Genomic DNA, 18,187 nt, shown 5'->3' on the forward strand with positions numbered 1-18,187 from the left:
ACTGAATAGAATAATCATGACTGTAGATAAACAAGTTGAGGCACAATTACCAGCTTAAATAATACATTTGTAATATGATTGTTGAAATAAATAAAATCATAACACTCCGACAAAAAATTACAACAGTAAAAAACAGAACAACAACTTGCCGTACGTTACAATTTCTATTTTCTAGCTGTACATTTTTGTAGCATTAGGCCTATGCCGTTTTTTTTTCACATGAAATAGTTTTATAAAATCCATTATTACAAATGATAACCCATTATTAGCTAAAGACTCGCCTTTCTATTTTCCTCGGAAACCTGAAGAAAGGCAAATGAGGGCATTTTGCCTTGCTATTTTGGCAGTTTATGGCGGAGCAACATGACATGACTCAACCCGCCGAGTTGGCGTTGTGTTGTTGGAGTGTTGCTAATCAAGAGTTTTGCAGTGTGTAAACTTTTTCAACCAATGCCGCCCTTTACTTGCCGAAATGGCGCCCGTATTGGCCCATGAAAATTTCAGTATTTGCGTTGAGTTATCTATCTTGCGTCAAAAGTGTTGAAACATGGGCGTGACACGCAAGCTTGCACCTGTGCTTATACATGTAAGACAGTTTCTTCATTCCTATTTGTCGAGAGCAACGGCTGGGACAGTTTGTGCCACATCACACGATACGCGCGACACGCACAGCAATCTCCTTATAAGGAGTTGTGTACCCGAGTGCCTTTCCATTTCATAGCTGGTGGGGTGTTGTGTTTAAAGAAATCATTGAACAATTATAATTTTTGCATTTATTTTACTTTTTGACCAAAAAGTGTTGATGTTTTTTGACCGAAAAGGTATTTATGAATGGGAATCAAGGTGTGTTGAATCGGTTTTCCACTTGTGGTTTAAACCTGCCGAGGCCACTAAACCACTAGTTGAAAACCTCTTCGCTACTCATTGATTCCCTTATTTAAGACTGGTTTTATATTGAAATTCTCCCCGAATCTTGTTTTAATCTTTATTCATAAATTCCGGGACAATTAACGCATTCTGATTGGGGGGGTGTTTAAACGGATGATACCACAGTAAAAAGTGGTTAATCATAAGCATGGCGCGGGAGCTTATCGTTGTGCTACTTTACGCATCACGCAATCAATGTGCCCTACTCGACATAAAATCAAAAACTATTAGCATGTGTGTGCGCATGCGCACAACCATTGAGCGTCAATGCAATTTTGACCCTTCAGGAAGAGGAACCAAGACAGAAATTGAAAATTTTCTTGATTTGTACGACAGATTTTCCAATTTTATTACGCTTTTTAACAAAAGGCCATTTATGAATCGGAATAAATGAGTATAGTGACTTGTTTTTAAACGAATGTTTAAGACCGCGTCACTACTCTTTTATTCCCATTTATAAATGCCCTTTTGGTTAAAAGCGTATAAAGTAAGAAACTCTGTAAAACTTATGCGTTTCCGACGTGCTTGAGCTCTGTACGTCCGTGTGTTGCGATGACTGAGATGACAGTTTCTGGATCCATTCGTGCGCATTAAGTCTTGGTGCAAGACGTTCTCGTTTTCCTTGCACACACAGCGCGGCCAACTCACCGACAGCGCCCACATCGTAACGAGAAACGTCTCCAACGCATAGTATCCAAAAACAAATGGTTATAAGCAGAGCTCCAGCTGGTCATTACCAACCGTTTAAAGGCAGTGGACACTATTGGTAATTACTCAAAATAATTATTGGCATAAAACCTTTCTTGGTGACGAGTAATGGGGAGAGGTTGATGGTATAAAACATTGTGAGAAACAGCTCCCTCTGAGGTGGCATAGTTTTCGAGAAAGAAGTAATTTTCCACGAATTTGATTTTGAGACCTCAGATTTAGAACTTGAGGTATCAAAATCAACCATCTAAACGCACACAACTTTGTGTGACAAGGGTTATTTTTCTTTCATTATTATCTCGCAACTTCGATGACCGATTGAGCTCAAATTTTCACAGGTTTGTTTTTTTATGCACATGCTGAGATACACCAACTGTGAAGGCTAGTCTTTGACAATTACTAATAGTGTCCACTGCCTTTAAACACCTCTACGTGACGCGCTCTCCACCAATAGGAATAGTGAAACTGTCTGAGGTATTTATGAATCTTTAATTAAATATATACATTGTACAACATCATTTTGAACTACACACATGTAAAATTTAAATGGGTTCAGTATATCTGCAGGACACTGAAATTCCTTTCCTTTTATCTGCAAATTATTCATCGTTTTTCGTGCGTGACCTCTGTGTGAATATTTAATTAATCAAAATGGCTTCTGAAATTCGGTCATTTTCGGCCTTCTTTGAAACGTCTCAACCAGAATAATGTACCAGTAAATTGAAACGAAGAGCATTCTGTCGTTATGTATGAAAAAATCAGTGCAACTCAAATTTTAAAAAGAGAAAATTGTACATAAAAATGGCTTTAAAAAGAAAGAAACCAAGGCACAAAAAAACAGCAAATTTTCCCGTCATGAATGTAGGCAACAGTCCCCAATTAGTATTGGATAGATTATTTCATATTCTTCCCGGAAATGTTAAAAGCGAGACCAGATCGTAGCTAGTCCAGTCAGGATACAGCAATTTCCACTGGTAGTCCAAAACCCACAATACGAAAAAATCAACCATTAAACAGGATGGTTTTCCTGTACGGTGATTGGCTGACGATGACATCATCCATTGATCCATTGATGTGGCAGCTTGCTGTTTGTCGTGGGTATGGTGCCCCGACCGCCTGGCCAGCATCAGTTAATAACAAAAGAGACTGTCTACTATGAGCGGACCCTCATTGTTGGGTTACGTTTTACAATTAATTGTGTTAATGTTACAGGTGGGCTAGTAAACCAAAAACTGCAGGCGACCCAAAGTTTGACCACAAAAATATTAAAGTATACGGTCTCCGATAGTCACGTCCCCTGACAACAAAATCGGTCCAGATTTGTTCCTATTTCTGGAATACAAATGTTGGCAGGTCTGGGATCTGCCTGTGGCAAAATCAAAAACAGAGTGATCAGAAGAACGTCGGAGCAATGAGTCGAGCGTGTGTCCTTGTTGATGTGTCGGAACTCTAGCATGTTGTTCCAAGCTAAATGAATCAATGAGCTCCAAAGACAACAATGCCTCACGATTAGACGCATTGTCCACATGGAAGTTAGAATCCCCCACGACCATTAACCGATTTCGGCTCTGACACCAGTAGCTTTAAAAGAGTTGAAAAGTCACTCATGAATTTAGGAAATGTGGCTGCTTGCTCTTGCATGTCAGCTGTGGTCTATAAACTACTACAAGATAAACAGATCCATGTATTCAAACGAGTCCCATGATCTGCATTTATGCAAACACCCACACAGGGAATGCATGTGTTGGTAAAGTGTTCAGGAGATCTGCGATTGAAACACTATCACGATCATCACCATACAGCCAAGTTTCAGCCAGAGCAAATATATATGTCTATTTGATTTGAGATAATAAGATCGCCATATATCGCCATATCATCGGGATCTTGGAATTAATTTATCTGGAATTCCACAGAGCAAACTTAGAGTTTAGTGCCCGGGCACCATGTTCTTGATAAGAGATATTCAGTATTATTATGCTTACATTTCCTTCTGTCACCCCTGCATCGTCTACGTGTATTTCCCTTCCGGTTTATCCCAAGCGAGGTGATAGTGGTCCAAACAGTGTTTTCTACGGTGTAAGTGTGATTGAAGTGTTGAAACTGATATAAACTGTGCCAATAAAGTATCCAAACACTTACAAATTGTCAGATTTACATTTGAACCTGAATTCGATTCACAGTTATCTTCTGACATTTATTGTGTTGCGCTATGATGTTTGGCGGATTTATGGGCACTATAGTGACTTTAGGTCGAATTTTAGGAGGAGAATTTGAGGAGAATTTCAGAAGAATTTCAGAAGAATTTCAGAAGTTGCAAATGCCCCTATTCACCACAAAAAATGTTAGTTAACTATAAGTCTCTGGACACTATTGGTAATTGTCAAAGACCAGTCTTCTCATTTGGTGTATCTCAACATACATGCATAAAATAACAAACCTGTGAAAACTTGAGCTCAATTTGGTCGTTGAAGTTGCGAGATAACTATGAAAGAAAAACACCCTTGTCACACGAAGTTGTGTGCTTTCAGTTGCTTGATTTTGAGACCTCAAATTCTAAATCTGAGGAGAAATACTTCTTTTTCAAAAACTACTTCACTTCACTCACAATGTTTTATACTATCAACCTTTCCCTATTACTTGTTACCAAGTAACTGCCTGCCTTTAACCGTGAAATTTATTGCAGTAGCTTTTCCGACTTCTAACTTCATTGCTTAAAGGTACTCTCTGCTTTTATTTTATTTGCTGACTGAAGACAGTCCTCAATGCTAGGCCTACGGAAAGGATATGTCTTCTCATACTGAGAAAATGTTAACAGACCTGTTTTCTTTTAATTCTGCAGCTTCCTGCAGAAGTTGGAAGTGTGTTCTCCACCAGGCACAATTATTGGATATGTGTGTCAGTCGTGGAGTGTCTGCTACCCCAAGTTTACCATTCAAGATGCAAGTGGAACAACAATTCTGCGTATTGAAGGACCAATGTGCACTTGGAACCTCTGTGGAGATGTAGAATTTGATGTAAGTGTAACAAACATGACATAGAGAACCGAAGAAGTTAGAATTTAGTCAAGACCAGTGCTATACGTTGTAAATCAACTACACAAACCCACTGCTTAGGTTGTGAAACATCGCATTATAGCTGTTACATGTACATGTATATTGTACACTGCAGCTAATTTGCGCCCTGCATCAAAGAACGCTGCATTGTGTTTTTTGAAATGATAGCACCACAATATTTTCAAGTTCCACAAATAAATATTGTGCAACAAATAAGACTTCTTTTTATGAGCAGTCAAATGGAGTATGCACTACATGTACTTCATAAAAATACATTCAACCTCAAAGATTATGTTAATGGCTTTCCATTAATGTTTTACAGATGTCTAAGATTGTGAGAGTATATCAACCCCCCAAAAAAAAAAAAAAATTGGGGTCCAGTCATAGATGTATATAAGCATTTTTTAGTAATAGCTAGTCCGACATACATGTAGTGGTTTGAACAGCTATTGTTTCTGTCAAGATTATATTTGTTAGCCTGACACTAACACACACTGCAGTGTGTGTACTACCAAAAAGACCCACATTCATGTAAGCCACATGTGTGTACAGGGTATATATAAATATAGGAAAACTATGATAAAAAGTACATTATTACTAATGCCACCATATCATTTTTTTTATGATAACAATTTGTTTAATACTTTGCAATTAAGGTCGTTGAGAAGTTTAAAATATAACTAAATATCAAAAAGTATGCCTAGCTGTACTGTGTATATCGAGTGTTACCTGATGTCAGCAATTTGCTTTCAACAATTTGCCAAGAAGAACATGCGTATTGGCCCAAGTTTTATGACATGAGAGTTTTACTGAGATCAGTTTTGAATGGACCGTTCCGGCTTTCCACTAAGCTCCGCCCACCGTGCACGTGAGCAAGACACGTGTACGAGCACTCCCAATGACATTCTGCACGATTCTGCGGCGCGTGCCAATATACGCCCACGCATGACCGAGTTTGTCCGACCACAATCATTGCTGTGATTGGTCAAATGGGTGAACGCGCACAGTTTGATTGACAGGCCGGATCGGTCCATTAGTGAGCCTTCTGTTAAGATTAGTAACCCCCCCCCCCCCAAAAAAAAAAAAAAAAAAATGAAAGTCCAGTTTATTTTGGCCACTTGTGTCCAGACTAATTTTAACTCTTTTTAAAAGCTACTTTATTACTTTTATACACAAAGGTGCTTTCATCAGATGGTAACACAAAGGTTGGGAAAATCTCAAAGCAGTGGAGTGGATTTGCAAAGGAAGCATTCACCGATGCAGACAATTTTGGCATATCTTTTCCTATGGATCTGGATGTTAAAATAAAAGCTGTAATGCTTGGAGCATGCTTTCTTATTGTGAGTATTGTTGCTTTACAATGATATAACTTTCTAGATGCTCTGATAAAGTGGGGATGGGCATAGGTCTTCCGAATGAGCTCAGAGGTAGGACTCATTCTAAATCCTAGAATCGATCCTAAGTTAGGAAGAGTTTTGTGAAATCAACCCCAGGCAAGTTTTATCCATGCACCATATTTGAGTTGTCTGGATTAACACAATCATCAAAGGTCAATGTTCCCCTTTTGGATAGTATGTTTGTTGTTAATGCTTAAAGGGAAAGTACATACGTATACCTTTGATTTTGGAAAATGCACGATAGATGTACAGTTGTAGGCCTGCATCCGTCTCGAAAGTCGATGGACTTGTAACTGGGGGACATTGTTAGGCTAGGAATGACACTTGCGTTTGTGACTTGCAAGGCCTACCTGGGAGTGGCAGTCGCGATGGCAGCCCCGACAGATGAACGTTGAAGCAGCAGTTGGCATCTGTTTCCTCTGACAGCATTTTGAATTGTGTTCATCTGCTCGTCTGAGGTCGCTGCATGTGGTTCCAGTGGTGACTGTTTGCTTCCAGCACTGCCTGTCAGCTGCTAAGGACTCCCAATTTGAAGGGGAAATGGAACACGCCTGCAGGTCTCTTTCGCAGGCATCCTTGAATCGTAGGCGATGTCGGCCTGTTCCTCTCTTCCCAAGGGACAACTTGCCATAGAGCAGGTCTTTTTAATCCTGTCATCATCCATCCTGTGCAGGTGACCTAGCCAGCGGAGCCTCCTCTGGCTGAGCACAGCATAGGCTGATTGAACACCAGTCCTCCTCAAGACTTCGAAGTTTGTGATCTTGTCCATCCAAGTGATGTTAAGGATGCGACGAAGGAAATGAAGATGAAGTGAGTTAAGTCGCCTCTCTTGTTTCGAGTAGGATGGCCAAGACTCGCTGCCATATAGCAAAGTGCTGAAAATGCATGCCAAGTACAAATGTACACATAGACTTTTGTGGTGATTGTAAGCTTCGAGTTCCTCCATACTCTCTTGGTCAGCATGCCAAAGGTGGTTGATGCTTTGCCGATACGGATGTTCAACTCTGCATCAAGTGACAAGGTATTGGTGACGGTTGAGCCAAGGTAACAGAACTTCTCAATGACCTCAAGGTTGTAGTTGCCTAAGGTGGGTGGTGCAGGGGTGTTTTGGCCCATCACTGTTGTTTTCTTCAGGCTTATGGTCAAATTAAACTCCTCGCAAGCAAGTGAGAAGCGGTCCATGAGTGATTGGAGTTCATGTTCAGAGTGGGCAAAAAATGCCACATCCATCCCCTAATAATAAAGTACCAGCATAACCGTGGGATCGAGGTGATGGATACTGCTCCGTGATATAGCAGCGCTAAAGAAACATCAGGCCTTCGTCATAAATATTCACACAGCACATAAGCATTTCAAGAACGTTCGTCCTGCTTCAGCGCTGCAAAGAGAGACCACCATGGCAGAGCTGCCAACTCTTCCGGATTTTGCGGAAGACTCCCGTATTTGACGGCAATCTTCCGTCATCCCGCAAGCAGTCAAAATCTCCCGGATCCCCAACCTGTTAATGAAAAAATAATAAAATTGACGAATTTCCTAGCCCTCCGCCGTGGCCCAAGTGTGTGTATAACGTTTGCGCGCGTGCATATTTAATTGCATAGATGCGCAGAAAAAGTTGTTCTAACCGTAGTTTCGTCTTCTGCGCATCCATACATGTGCATGCACTGATCAACCTCGCCACCATGGGTAGCGCGCTATATCGATACCTCTCGTCACTAACCCCTGGAATAGATGATTGCACTTACAGTGGCGTATACTCGTGTGGGATCGTTACGACGCACTGCCCACGATCGAGCAAATGACGCTGCTACATCGTACACCACTGGGAACGTGGTTGGGAATGTAAAGCAAAATGGCGCCGCCCAGCAGAGCAACTGGTAAGTCGGTGAAGAAAATTAAATACGCTCAAAAATACAAAGAAGACTACCACAAAGAATGGCCTTGTATAAAGAAATCATCAAAGGATGAAAACCATGCCTTTTGCACTACGTGCAATTCAGAGGTATCTGTGAAATACGGCGGACGAAACGACATATTGAGACACATAGATTTCGACAAACATTGCAGTAGTGCAACAGCACGATCCAACACGCTAGGCATTGCAGATTTTTTTAGAAAATCGGGCTCTGATGACAGCAGTATAATAAAGGCGGAAACTTTATTCACAGGGTTTATAATTGAACATAACTTAAACGTTGCATCTTCTGACCATGCTGGTCCTCTTTTTAGACGAATGTTACCCGACAGTGCTTCAAAACTAGAAACATGTGCAAAACATTTAAAACATAAACAGCAATATTCTTTAGTAATATTTCAAATGTATATGTCTGTACATGAATATTGGTTTTTATGTCCGCAAAAATCGTCGTGACGCGCGCTGAGATTGAGTCTTTCTGACTTAAAAATAAAATCTTCCTGATTTTCAAAAACCAATGTTGGCAGCTCTGCCATGGCTAGATATGAGGACGTACAATGTAAACATGTACAAGGTATGCGTTCAAAGTCAGAAAAATTAAGAAAATTGACGGCATCAGCCCAAGCAAATCTTATTTACCTGTGAGATTGTAAGAAATCCTTGGGAAAATACTTGATATTTTGAGAGATATCGTCAATGAAAAAAAAATATTGTTTTGAGACGATATTTTGATAAATTAAAAACCAACATCGATATTGGCGATATTGTTTTCAATATCGTATCGTGACGATATTATCGTCACATCGTCCAGGCTTGGTAGGGCTAGGGGTGGCTCCAATCCGGAGCACACCATTCCAGAGGATCCTCTTGCTGAACAACAATCATTCAAACGAAAGACAGGCCGACTCCGCGGAGCAAAGACAGAGGACTTATAATTGTCCAGCTATAGATGCCACTCGATCGTGTCTGCAGTGACACCAGCTGGATTACTTACTCCAAGTGGGTGGAGACTTATTATCGGTTCCCCTCTGTGGACTTCGATAGATATTTTCCAAACCCAGTTCTGCTAGACTCGTCGCCAGATAAACTTGCCACCAATGGGACAGCTTCTTCAAACTTCCCTTTGCAGACAAAGCCCAAGGGAAGATGGAAGAGGTAGTCAGGAAGATGGACTCACGCGTCATGCTTTGGCATGCGCACATCGTCCTTCTGACTCCTATCCGAGTACCTGATGCTAGCCGGTGTTGAGGACTTGGCAGTTCCGGCAGACATGATGGTAGCTGCCATCCATTGTGTAGACAACGGGCTGCGTACCGTTCTGGACCAGTTTGCAAGGATTTTGACGTTAGCAACATCGGCCCGAAGGGCGAACGTCTAAGACGCACTATTCTCCCGTCTGCGGGGGCACGACAAACAAGCCAATGAAGAGATTGAAGTACCAGTGTTATGTGATTTCTACGCTTAGACAAAGTAACAATCTGGGCAGCAGTGTTTTGTAATCTTTGCAATTTGGCAAGCTGAGTGTTGGGTAATTTATAGCGAAGAGCATTACAAAAATCAAAACATGATGAAATAAGAGCATGAACAATCTTTTCAGTTGCTGATTGAGATAAATACTTGCGTATTACCAGGGATGCCAGTTTTCCGGCTATTGCCGGAATTCCGGCTTTTTTAAATTTTACCCGATTTTTTGCCGCCGCTCTGTTTCATCTGGCCTGGAAAAGAACCAAAAAAACAAAAACAAAAAACTTTTCCAGCGCTCCGTAATTCATCTGGCCGGAAAAAATATATTTTCTTGAAAACAGATTTCCTGCGTTCCGTTTTTCATCTGGCCGGAGAAAATATAAGTTTGAAAAAGATTTCCGGCGCTCCGTATTTTATTTGGCCAGAGAAATATATGTTATTGAAAACAAATTTCCGGCGCTCCGTAAATCATCTGGCCAGAGAAAATATATAAAATAATATCTGCCGTCAACTCGCTGTCAACTCAACCACTTCCAAGATGGCAGGTATGAACTAGTCTTGATCTAAGGCCTCAGCGATCAACTAACATAAATTGCAGTACATACTACACATGCAGTACCAATAATTCACGCCTTGAGGCAAGACTATTCCAAATGCAGGAAAGCGCCCTCTGTTGTCCATTTTGTACAGGCCTGTGAAAAAGCAAGATGGCGACCGACGGCTTTGTAGCTTAGAGAAATTTTTTCACGATCAAAAAACAAAATTCTTACAATCGAAATGTAGCCTGAAACTTTTCAAATTCTCTTTTAGCTTATACTGTAGAGTTTTATGCATCTTTTGGGGATTTTAAATTTATTTTGGAGGAGTTGACGGCGAGTTGGCGGCACCAAGCGAGTTGACAGTAAGTTGTTGGACCCTTCCCAATAATGTGCGTTGCTGACACCAATCGAAAAATTTAATTGCAAAAGAAGTTTTTTTTATACAACCGATCCTCACATTATGAACCCATCAACATGGTTGACAAATATATAGTACTATAAAGGCAGAAATAAGAGGGTAAGATCGTCCAAAAATGGGAAGAGCGACTTTTCTTTCTTTTTTACGTATATAAAAACGGAAAATTTGAGACTAAAATCAGACTATGCCTGCCTTTTTTGCAAGAGAGGGGGGGGGGGGTCATAATTTTCTTTTTCTTTATGTTTTATTAAAAAGTGTTGTTATGTTTTTTATAGTTTTTTGGACTGAGGGAGGGGGGGGCAGTGACCCCTTTTCCTTCAAAAGAAATTTTCGGGCTCTGTAGGAAAGAGCCACTGGCATCCACTTTGTCAAGGTGGAAAAGACACAAAAAGTTGTACATCATCTGCATAACATTGGTACTTAATTGAATGCTTATGTAAAATGTGCTTCAGGCCCGTCAAGTAGATGGAAAAAAGCATTGGTCCACCAACAGAACCTTGTGGAACTCCACAATTTAAAAGAACCGGGTTTGATCTAGCTTAATTGATACAAACTAATTGGTGACGGTTTGATAAATAAGATTTGAACCATTTAAGTGCCCGACCATGGATACCAAGTGAATTGAGAGTGTTTAAAAGTAGTTCATGATTGACAGTGTCAAATGCAGATGATAAGTCCAACAGTACCAATGCAGTGATCCTCCCTTTATCCATACCAATGAGTATATCATTAGACAGGTTAATGAGCAGAGTCTCAATACTACCATGGGTCCGGTATGCAGACTGATGATTGACTGGTCATGTTCCTTCAGATATTCCAAAAGTTTTAAGAAGACGATGCGTTTAAGGACCTTGGTTAAATAAGGTAAAATGGAGACTGGCCTGTAGTTCTGGAGTTGATTTGAATCGAGGGATGGCTTTTTGGGCAGTGGATGAATATGTGCCAGTTTCAGAGCAGCAGGAACAACTGCCTGTTGAAGACTCAGGTTGACTATTTTGGTGATGATTGGTGCAAAGGTAGTAGCACAGTCTTTAATCAATTAGGTAGGAATGGAGTCCAATGCACAAAATTTGTTAGGGGTTTTACGAAGAAGCGACTCAATTTCCTGTGAAGAAGTCAACGCAAAAGAGTCTATTGTGGCTTGACTCTGCCGAGGTAGGGATTGAGTTGCATTTGAGTAGTGACTACTGCAAATGTTATCAATCTTCGTAATAAAGAAATGACTGAAGAGCTGTGCCAGTGGAGCTGTGGAAGAGAACCCGTCTTCTTGCGTTTCAGGAGACGATTGGCAACGGAAAAAAATTGTTAGGAATCATTGCCACAGTCCTAAACACTGACATAATAAGCTGTTTTGCTTTTCGAACAAGCGAATTCACGAGTTGACGTTGGTGACAGAAAAGTTCCCGATCAATTTCCAGTCTGCAGTTGGAGCGCCACTTCCGTTCGAGTCGTCTGCACTTCTGCTTCTCAACAGCAATCTCGTGGTTGTACCATTGTGAGTTTAGACGTTTCGGGATGCGGCGTGTCTTAGGTGGAGCATGTTTGTCTAGGAGGTTGCCGAGGGTGAGGTTATAGTGATTGACAACAGTGTCAACACTGTCAGAAAAGGCTGGCTGGATATTGCAGAGCTGTACGTTATTAGCAAATAACAATCTGTCAATAGTTGTAATGTTCCTAAGAACTGATGTTCTCACAGTTTGTTGAGGTTTCTGTACATGTATAAAGAGTAAATGTAAAAGAGTAAAACCAAATTTATCAAACTTTCTATAAAAAAAACCCAGTTCAGATCGTGAACATATTGGGATTCATCTACCAATACACGAAGTGTGGGCCTTTGGACAGTACTGTTTACCAAAAGTGTCTAATGGCTTTAAGCAGGCTGAATGACGGGTGGGGCAATTTACATACCGGTGAAAAGTAGGCAAAGTATCAGCTAAACAGCACGAGTTCAAATCTCCTAGAATAAACTTGGCGGCATCGGGTGACTTGGTTTCTGCTTGAGAAACAATTTCTTGAATGATGTTGGCTGCTTTTTTGTGTCTGCTGAAAGGGGAATGTACACGGCAAACACCATTAACTGGTTTATCTCCCTTGGCAAATATATGGCCGTAAGTAGACCCCACGAAGTACGATGTCTAGTGTGCAGATTTTGTGCTTGACGGTCAAGTGTGAAGGACTGCAATATTTATTGGTGACAAACATACACACTCCTCCGCCCTTGCTTTTCCCTGAAGCTTTGCTTCTGTCCATTCTAAGGAAGGTTTGTCCGTTTATGTTGACTGATGAGTTGGGGTCGTTCAGTTATATAACCAGGTTTCGGGTCAGGCATATCAGGCTTGAATTGCGGTATTCTTAAAGATATTGATTATTGGCTCTCAGCTCAATGGATTTGTTTCTGATGCTTTGCACATTTCATGATGGAAGTGGAGTTCTAAATATTGATTTTTTTAATCAGTTTCTTACGCCACCTTTGCTGCGAGTCTCTTTCGTATGCTGGGTGTGTCTGTAGGCTGTAGTCAGGCAGTTTCAAAAAAGCGCGTTGGTTCAATAAAACCCACAAAAGGGGAGCAACTAGAAAGGTTGTGTCCCCACAGGAGAAGCGCCAAACTTCACATGGTTATATATACTATCAACCGCTCTCCATTGCTCATTACCAAGTAAGCCAAGATTGATTGTATACTAAGATGGAGTGAATACCAATAGTCTCCAGTGCCTTGAAGGGGGAAATGATGAAACATTGTTTTGTTTTTCAGGATTTTATGTTCTTCGAAAGATCAGGCAACAAGAAAGACCAAAAGAAGGCTGGTATGCTTGGTTAGAGTGGTCAAAAGGCTGAACAAAGAATGCACGAACAGGTTTCCAGATAACAACATTGTATGTAACCCTTCAAAGGCTGAACAAAGAATGCACGAACAGGTTTCCAGATAACAATAATTGTATGTAACCCTTCAATAACTAAGTATAAAAGATTTGTAAATCATTGGTAAGTTGTAAATATTGGTGAATACCTTAGGATATTTCTTGTCTGAAATCCTTCATGGGATGGGTTTTTCCTCTGCGTTTTGGGCCAAAATTGGTCAATTTGAGTGTGAGGTCATTCTATTTTGTTCAAAAATAAGGGCTAATATTTCACTTAAAGGAACATTACAGAATTGGTTTTGCTAGCAAAAAAGTTGCTGTCAGTGTAAACACTTTATGTAATACATAAAGTGACAAACATGTAAAAGTTTTTGATCGATTGGCCATCTGGGTCATGAGAGAATAGTGAAAAACCGATTACAAATTTTGCATTGCATCGATGCCCAAACAAAATTGAGAAAAAAAAACGCTCACTGAGCTATAAACTCCGAACATAAACTTTCTCATCAAATATGACATTTCAATTCAGACAAAAATATTTCAAGGGATGTTTGCTACTATCATCATCATTAGACCGTGTAAGTTTTATGTAAATCTGTGATCTTGATTTTTGTTTCTTACCAATTTTGTAACGTTCTCTTAATGTGGAAGTAAATAATCTCTTGCATCTGCTTTGAAACAGTTGACAATCCACTTTGACCAACATTCAAATCAAATAGCTGTTTGCAGCGTGCATTCCGGTCATTCAATTCGTTTTCAGAGATTCTTTTGCGGGAATTAGCAACCAAATGTATGCTATAGAGGAACATGAATGGTTGTATTTTGTAAGAATCATTTTCTTTGTGTTCTTCGACAACAACTGCAACAAAAGTGCAAGTGACCCCAAAAATTACAATTTAAAAATGTTATATTTATACAAATTTTGTTAAACTGTGCAGCAAATTTATTTAACTTTGCTTCATCTCTTGTCAAATTAAACAATAATCATGTACATTTGAAAGAAAGACAGGGAAAAAAAGTAACGCGGCTGTTGTTAAAAGCACCTAAAAATTTTAAAATGTTACTCGTATTCTAAAAAAGGAAATACCAGGAGGCGGAAAATTTTATTATGGTGATTTTGACACCTCTTTTGTTATAATCGGTCGAGTATTGTTGTCGTGGTGAAAAGTGCCCATTTCCATTGTTGCAGTGACTCCTATTGACAAGAACAGCTTTTCAAAATTCCTGCTATATTAGCTCCACGCTGAATCGAGGAGAGATCAATCATGTCAATAGGAGTTACATGTACTGCAACATTGGAAATGGGCACTTTTCACCTGTCGGCACATACCGTGACAACACATACCGTGACAACAAACGAGGTGTCAAAATCACTGTAATAAAATTTTCCGTCTCCTGGTATTTTCATTTTAAAATACAAGTAAAAAGTTTTAAATTATAGGTACTTTTACAACAGTCATGTTACTTTTTTTGCTGTCGCTACTTCCAATCCCTTGCACCCTATTTTTAATACTGTAGCCTTTATACTCCTTCTGATTTCTTGTCTACATAAAATAAACATAATTTTAAAAACCCCTGGCTGCAGCTTTCAAGGGTGTGAGTAAGCTTCGGTATAATCCTTGGCCACACGGCAGTTAAAGATATTAACCGCCAATGTTCAAGTACTGCACCAGTCACTTTTTTGTAAACCCAAACTATTTAAAACAAACTAATTACAATTTCAAGTAATAAACCACAAGGTTTTGCCAATTTCAAGTATTACTCCTTTAGGTACATTTTTTTTGTGGAAAACTAAGAACTTCATATTTTCTTTCTGAAATTGTGTTAAAATTTGTTGCCTTCATACTGTTGGTTCTATATAAATTTATATAATACATGTAAACTTGTTTTTGGTTGTTTTTAGGTGTTCTGACCTACCATTGGAACAGGTTTTGTTTTTGTCGAGATTTTTATTGTTTTTATTATTAGCTGTTCCGACCTACTGTCGGAACCTGTCGGAACAGGTATTGTTTTCTTCGAGTTTTTAAAAATGTTTTAGAAACGTTCTTAGTTTCCGCCAAAACACCATAGGTTTAACGCACGATTTTTGTTTATTCGTAATCTTAGAAACGGTAGAAATGACAGACTTGAGTCATATACATGTATGGAATCGAAGCTTAGTACGTGACTTAATCACTAAACTTGGTGTTATTTAATTTCTTAATCAGTTAGCTGAGTTTTAATGACATGAATATTTAATTATGCAATCTTGTTAATGCCATATCTCCCAAAATAAACGTCAGATTTTCAAAATTTGTTCATATTCTTATTCTCTGGCTATTGAAGTTGTGCGAAATGAAGTAATTTTTTCTGTCACATCATCTTGAAATTATTTTTCATAAATATATACAGTTATTATATAAGGAATTAAATCCCGGCTTCTGTGTTGATAGATCGATTGGGCCGCGGTTTACCGCGGGTGCTTATACCCAGATGGTCTGCAGTTCGAAACCCTCGGGAATCTCGACGAAATCAATATTATAACGCATACATTTTACATTTTTTTTTACAAAAAGAAATATGTACACTACATTAAAACAATCAGTACAACATGTTCTTTTTCCCCAAATTTTTGGCTCATGAGAAGCTTCTTTCCGGAAAAATATCACGTTCCTGATTTTGTCCTCGCGCATAGGTGTAGGTATGGAGAAAGTTGGTTCTTCGATTCATTACGAAGCATCATGGTTATAGCTACGACGAGGTAGAACATGTGGATGCAACCACTTTTCCGCTAATAAATAGCGCTATTTTTGCAGTTATTTCGCTCTATGTATGTTGTCAATCAAAGTGCCAGCCTTTTCTTCCTAAACCTTATCACTGAAGACAAACCTATGTGAAACATAAAAACTTGTTTCTTTACTTATTTGGCTTCGATCAAAGGCATCATGTACGAGTAAAAGTGGACCGTGCATGCACGAATACACCTGCTTGAGATTTGGAAGTTTACACGGCATACACATTTTATAAATGACCATCGAAATGGTAGGCCTACTATCAATGCATGTAAAAATTGTAAGTGTCTTGTGGTGAATCATAAAGATGTAGTGTTAAGTGTATACTTGTAATTGTAACTTGTTAGTGTAAAGAGTAATTTTTCAGATCATTTAGTTGTTTGTAGTATTTTTATTATATTGGTTTCCCATGGTTTCATTAATTTTATAATTATTTGTTTTGGGATTTATTGGGGAATATAGGCTTATAAGTTTTTGTTTTCTTGTAACGCTTTTCGTTTTGAGGAATGCCAATTTATATTGCGCTTTATCTTGCTATAGAGGAACATGAATGGTTCACTTATTTTGTAAGAATCATTTTCTTTGTGTTCTTCGCCAACAACTGCAACAAAAGTGCAAGTGACCCCAAAAATTACAATTTAAAAATGTTATATTTATACAATTTTTTTTCAGTTATAGACTCCTTGGTCATTTAGCACATAATCCAAGCAAAAGAACACGGAACAGCTTTGTGTTTGTTCACAAACACCTAATGTCTAGTTATTCTTTGTTTCCGCCTAAAACCCCCTAGCATGTGTACACAATTTTTGTTTAAGCCTAATCTTCTAAACCATAAGGTCAAAACAATTGAAGCTTAGAACATACATGTAAGCTTTACTCTAAATGTAAATTTTTGTAAAATTCTTAATTAATTAACCACGTGACCCTTATTTGCATATTTAATTAGGAAATCTTTGTAGCACCATATCTCAAGAAGTACATGGCCAATTTTTAACCTGTTTGTAGTTATAGACTCCTTGGGGATTGGAGATTAATTTTGAAAAACCGTGACCTCAAGTTGACCTATATCCGGGTCAACCGGAAGTGGGACCATATCTCAAGAAGTACACACCCGATTTTTAGACTGTTTGTAGTTATAGACTCCTTGGGGATTAAAGATTAATTTTGAAAAACCATGACCTCAAGTTGACCTCTCTTTCCGGGTCAACCGGAAGTGGGACCATAATTCAAGTACTACTCCACCGATTTTCAATCTTTTTTCAGTTTTAGACTCGTTAGGTACATTAAAAATAAATTTGAAAAACCGTGACCCCAAACTGACCTCTACTTCCGGGTCAACTGGAAGTGGGACCATATCTTAAAACTACACAACCGATTTTAGACTCGTTAGGTATTAAAAATAAATTTTGAAAAACCGTGACTCCAAGTTGACCTCTACTTCCGGAAGTGGGACCATATCTTAAGAACTACACAACTGATTGTCAAATTTTTTTCAGTTATAGACTCATTAGGCATTAAAAATAAACTTTGATAAACCGTGACCCCATATTGACATCTTCTTCCGGGTGAACCGGAAGTGGGACCATATGTCAAGAACTACACAACCGATTTTCATTCTTTGTTCAGTTATAGACTCCTTAGGCATTAAAAATAAACTTTGAAAAACCTTGACCCCAAGTTGACTTCTTCTTCCGTGTCAACCGGAACTGGGACAATATCTCAAGAACTACACAACCGATTTTCAATATTTTTTTTCAGTTTTAGACTGCTTTAGGCATTTAAAATATACTTTGAAAAACCGTGACCCAAGTTTACCTCTACTTCCGGGTCAACCGGAAGTGGGACCATATCTCAAGAACCACACAACATTTTTCAAACCTTTATTCAGTGATATAGACTCCTTGGTCATTGAAGCAAATAGTCCAAGCAAAACAACACGGAACAGCTTTGTGTTTGTTCACAAACACCTAATGTCTATTTTATTTTTGTTTTTGTTATGACCTTTTACATTTACTTGGGGTTGGTTGTATGGGGGGTGCACTAGCTGATTATCGATTATTGGTTACCATCAGGCCCGCAACCAGGGACGGGGCGGATCCCCACCCCCCGCCCCCTTAAAAAAAAATCTAAAAAATAGAC

At 39.1% G+C, this 18,187-nt stretch overlaps 1 protein-coding gene across 2 annotated transcripts in view; it reads left to right on the top strand.

The window, feature by feature from the left end:
* LOC117298818 (phospholipid scramblase 1-like) overlaps nucleotides 1–16,419 on the top strand; it is a 49,228-nt gene extending 32,809 nt beyond the window's left edge. For both annotated transcript variants that reach the window (XM_033782156.1, XM_033782155.1), the window contains exons 5-7: nucleotides 4,475–4,649; nucleotides 5,867–6,028; nucleotides 13,172–16,419. In XM_033782156.1, coding sequence (XP_033638047.1) covers nucleotides 4,475–4,649; nucleotides 5,867–6,028; nucleotides 13,172–13,237 — 403 coding nt within the window. In that variant the 3' untranslated portion in view covers nucleotides 13,238–16,419. The remainder of the gene's footprint in view (nucleotides 1–4,474; nucleotides 4,650–5,866; nucleotides 6,029–13,171) is intronic.
* The last annotated feature ends 1,768 nt before the right edge of the window (nucleotides 16,420–18,187 follow it).

The sequence above is a fragment of the Asterias rubens genome, chromosome 13 (assembly GCF_902459465.1).
Source record: "Asterias rubens chromosome 13, eAstRub1.3, whole genome shotgun sequence".
Classification (NCBI taxonomy): domain Eukaryota; kingdom Metazoa; phylum Echinodermata; class Asteroidea; order Forcipulatida; family Asteriidae; genus Asterias; species Asterias rubens.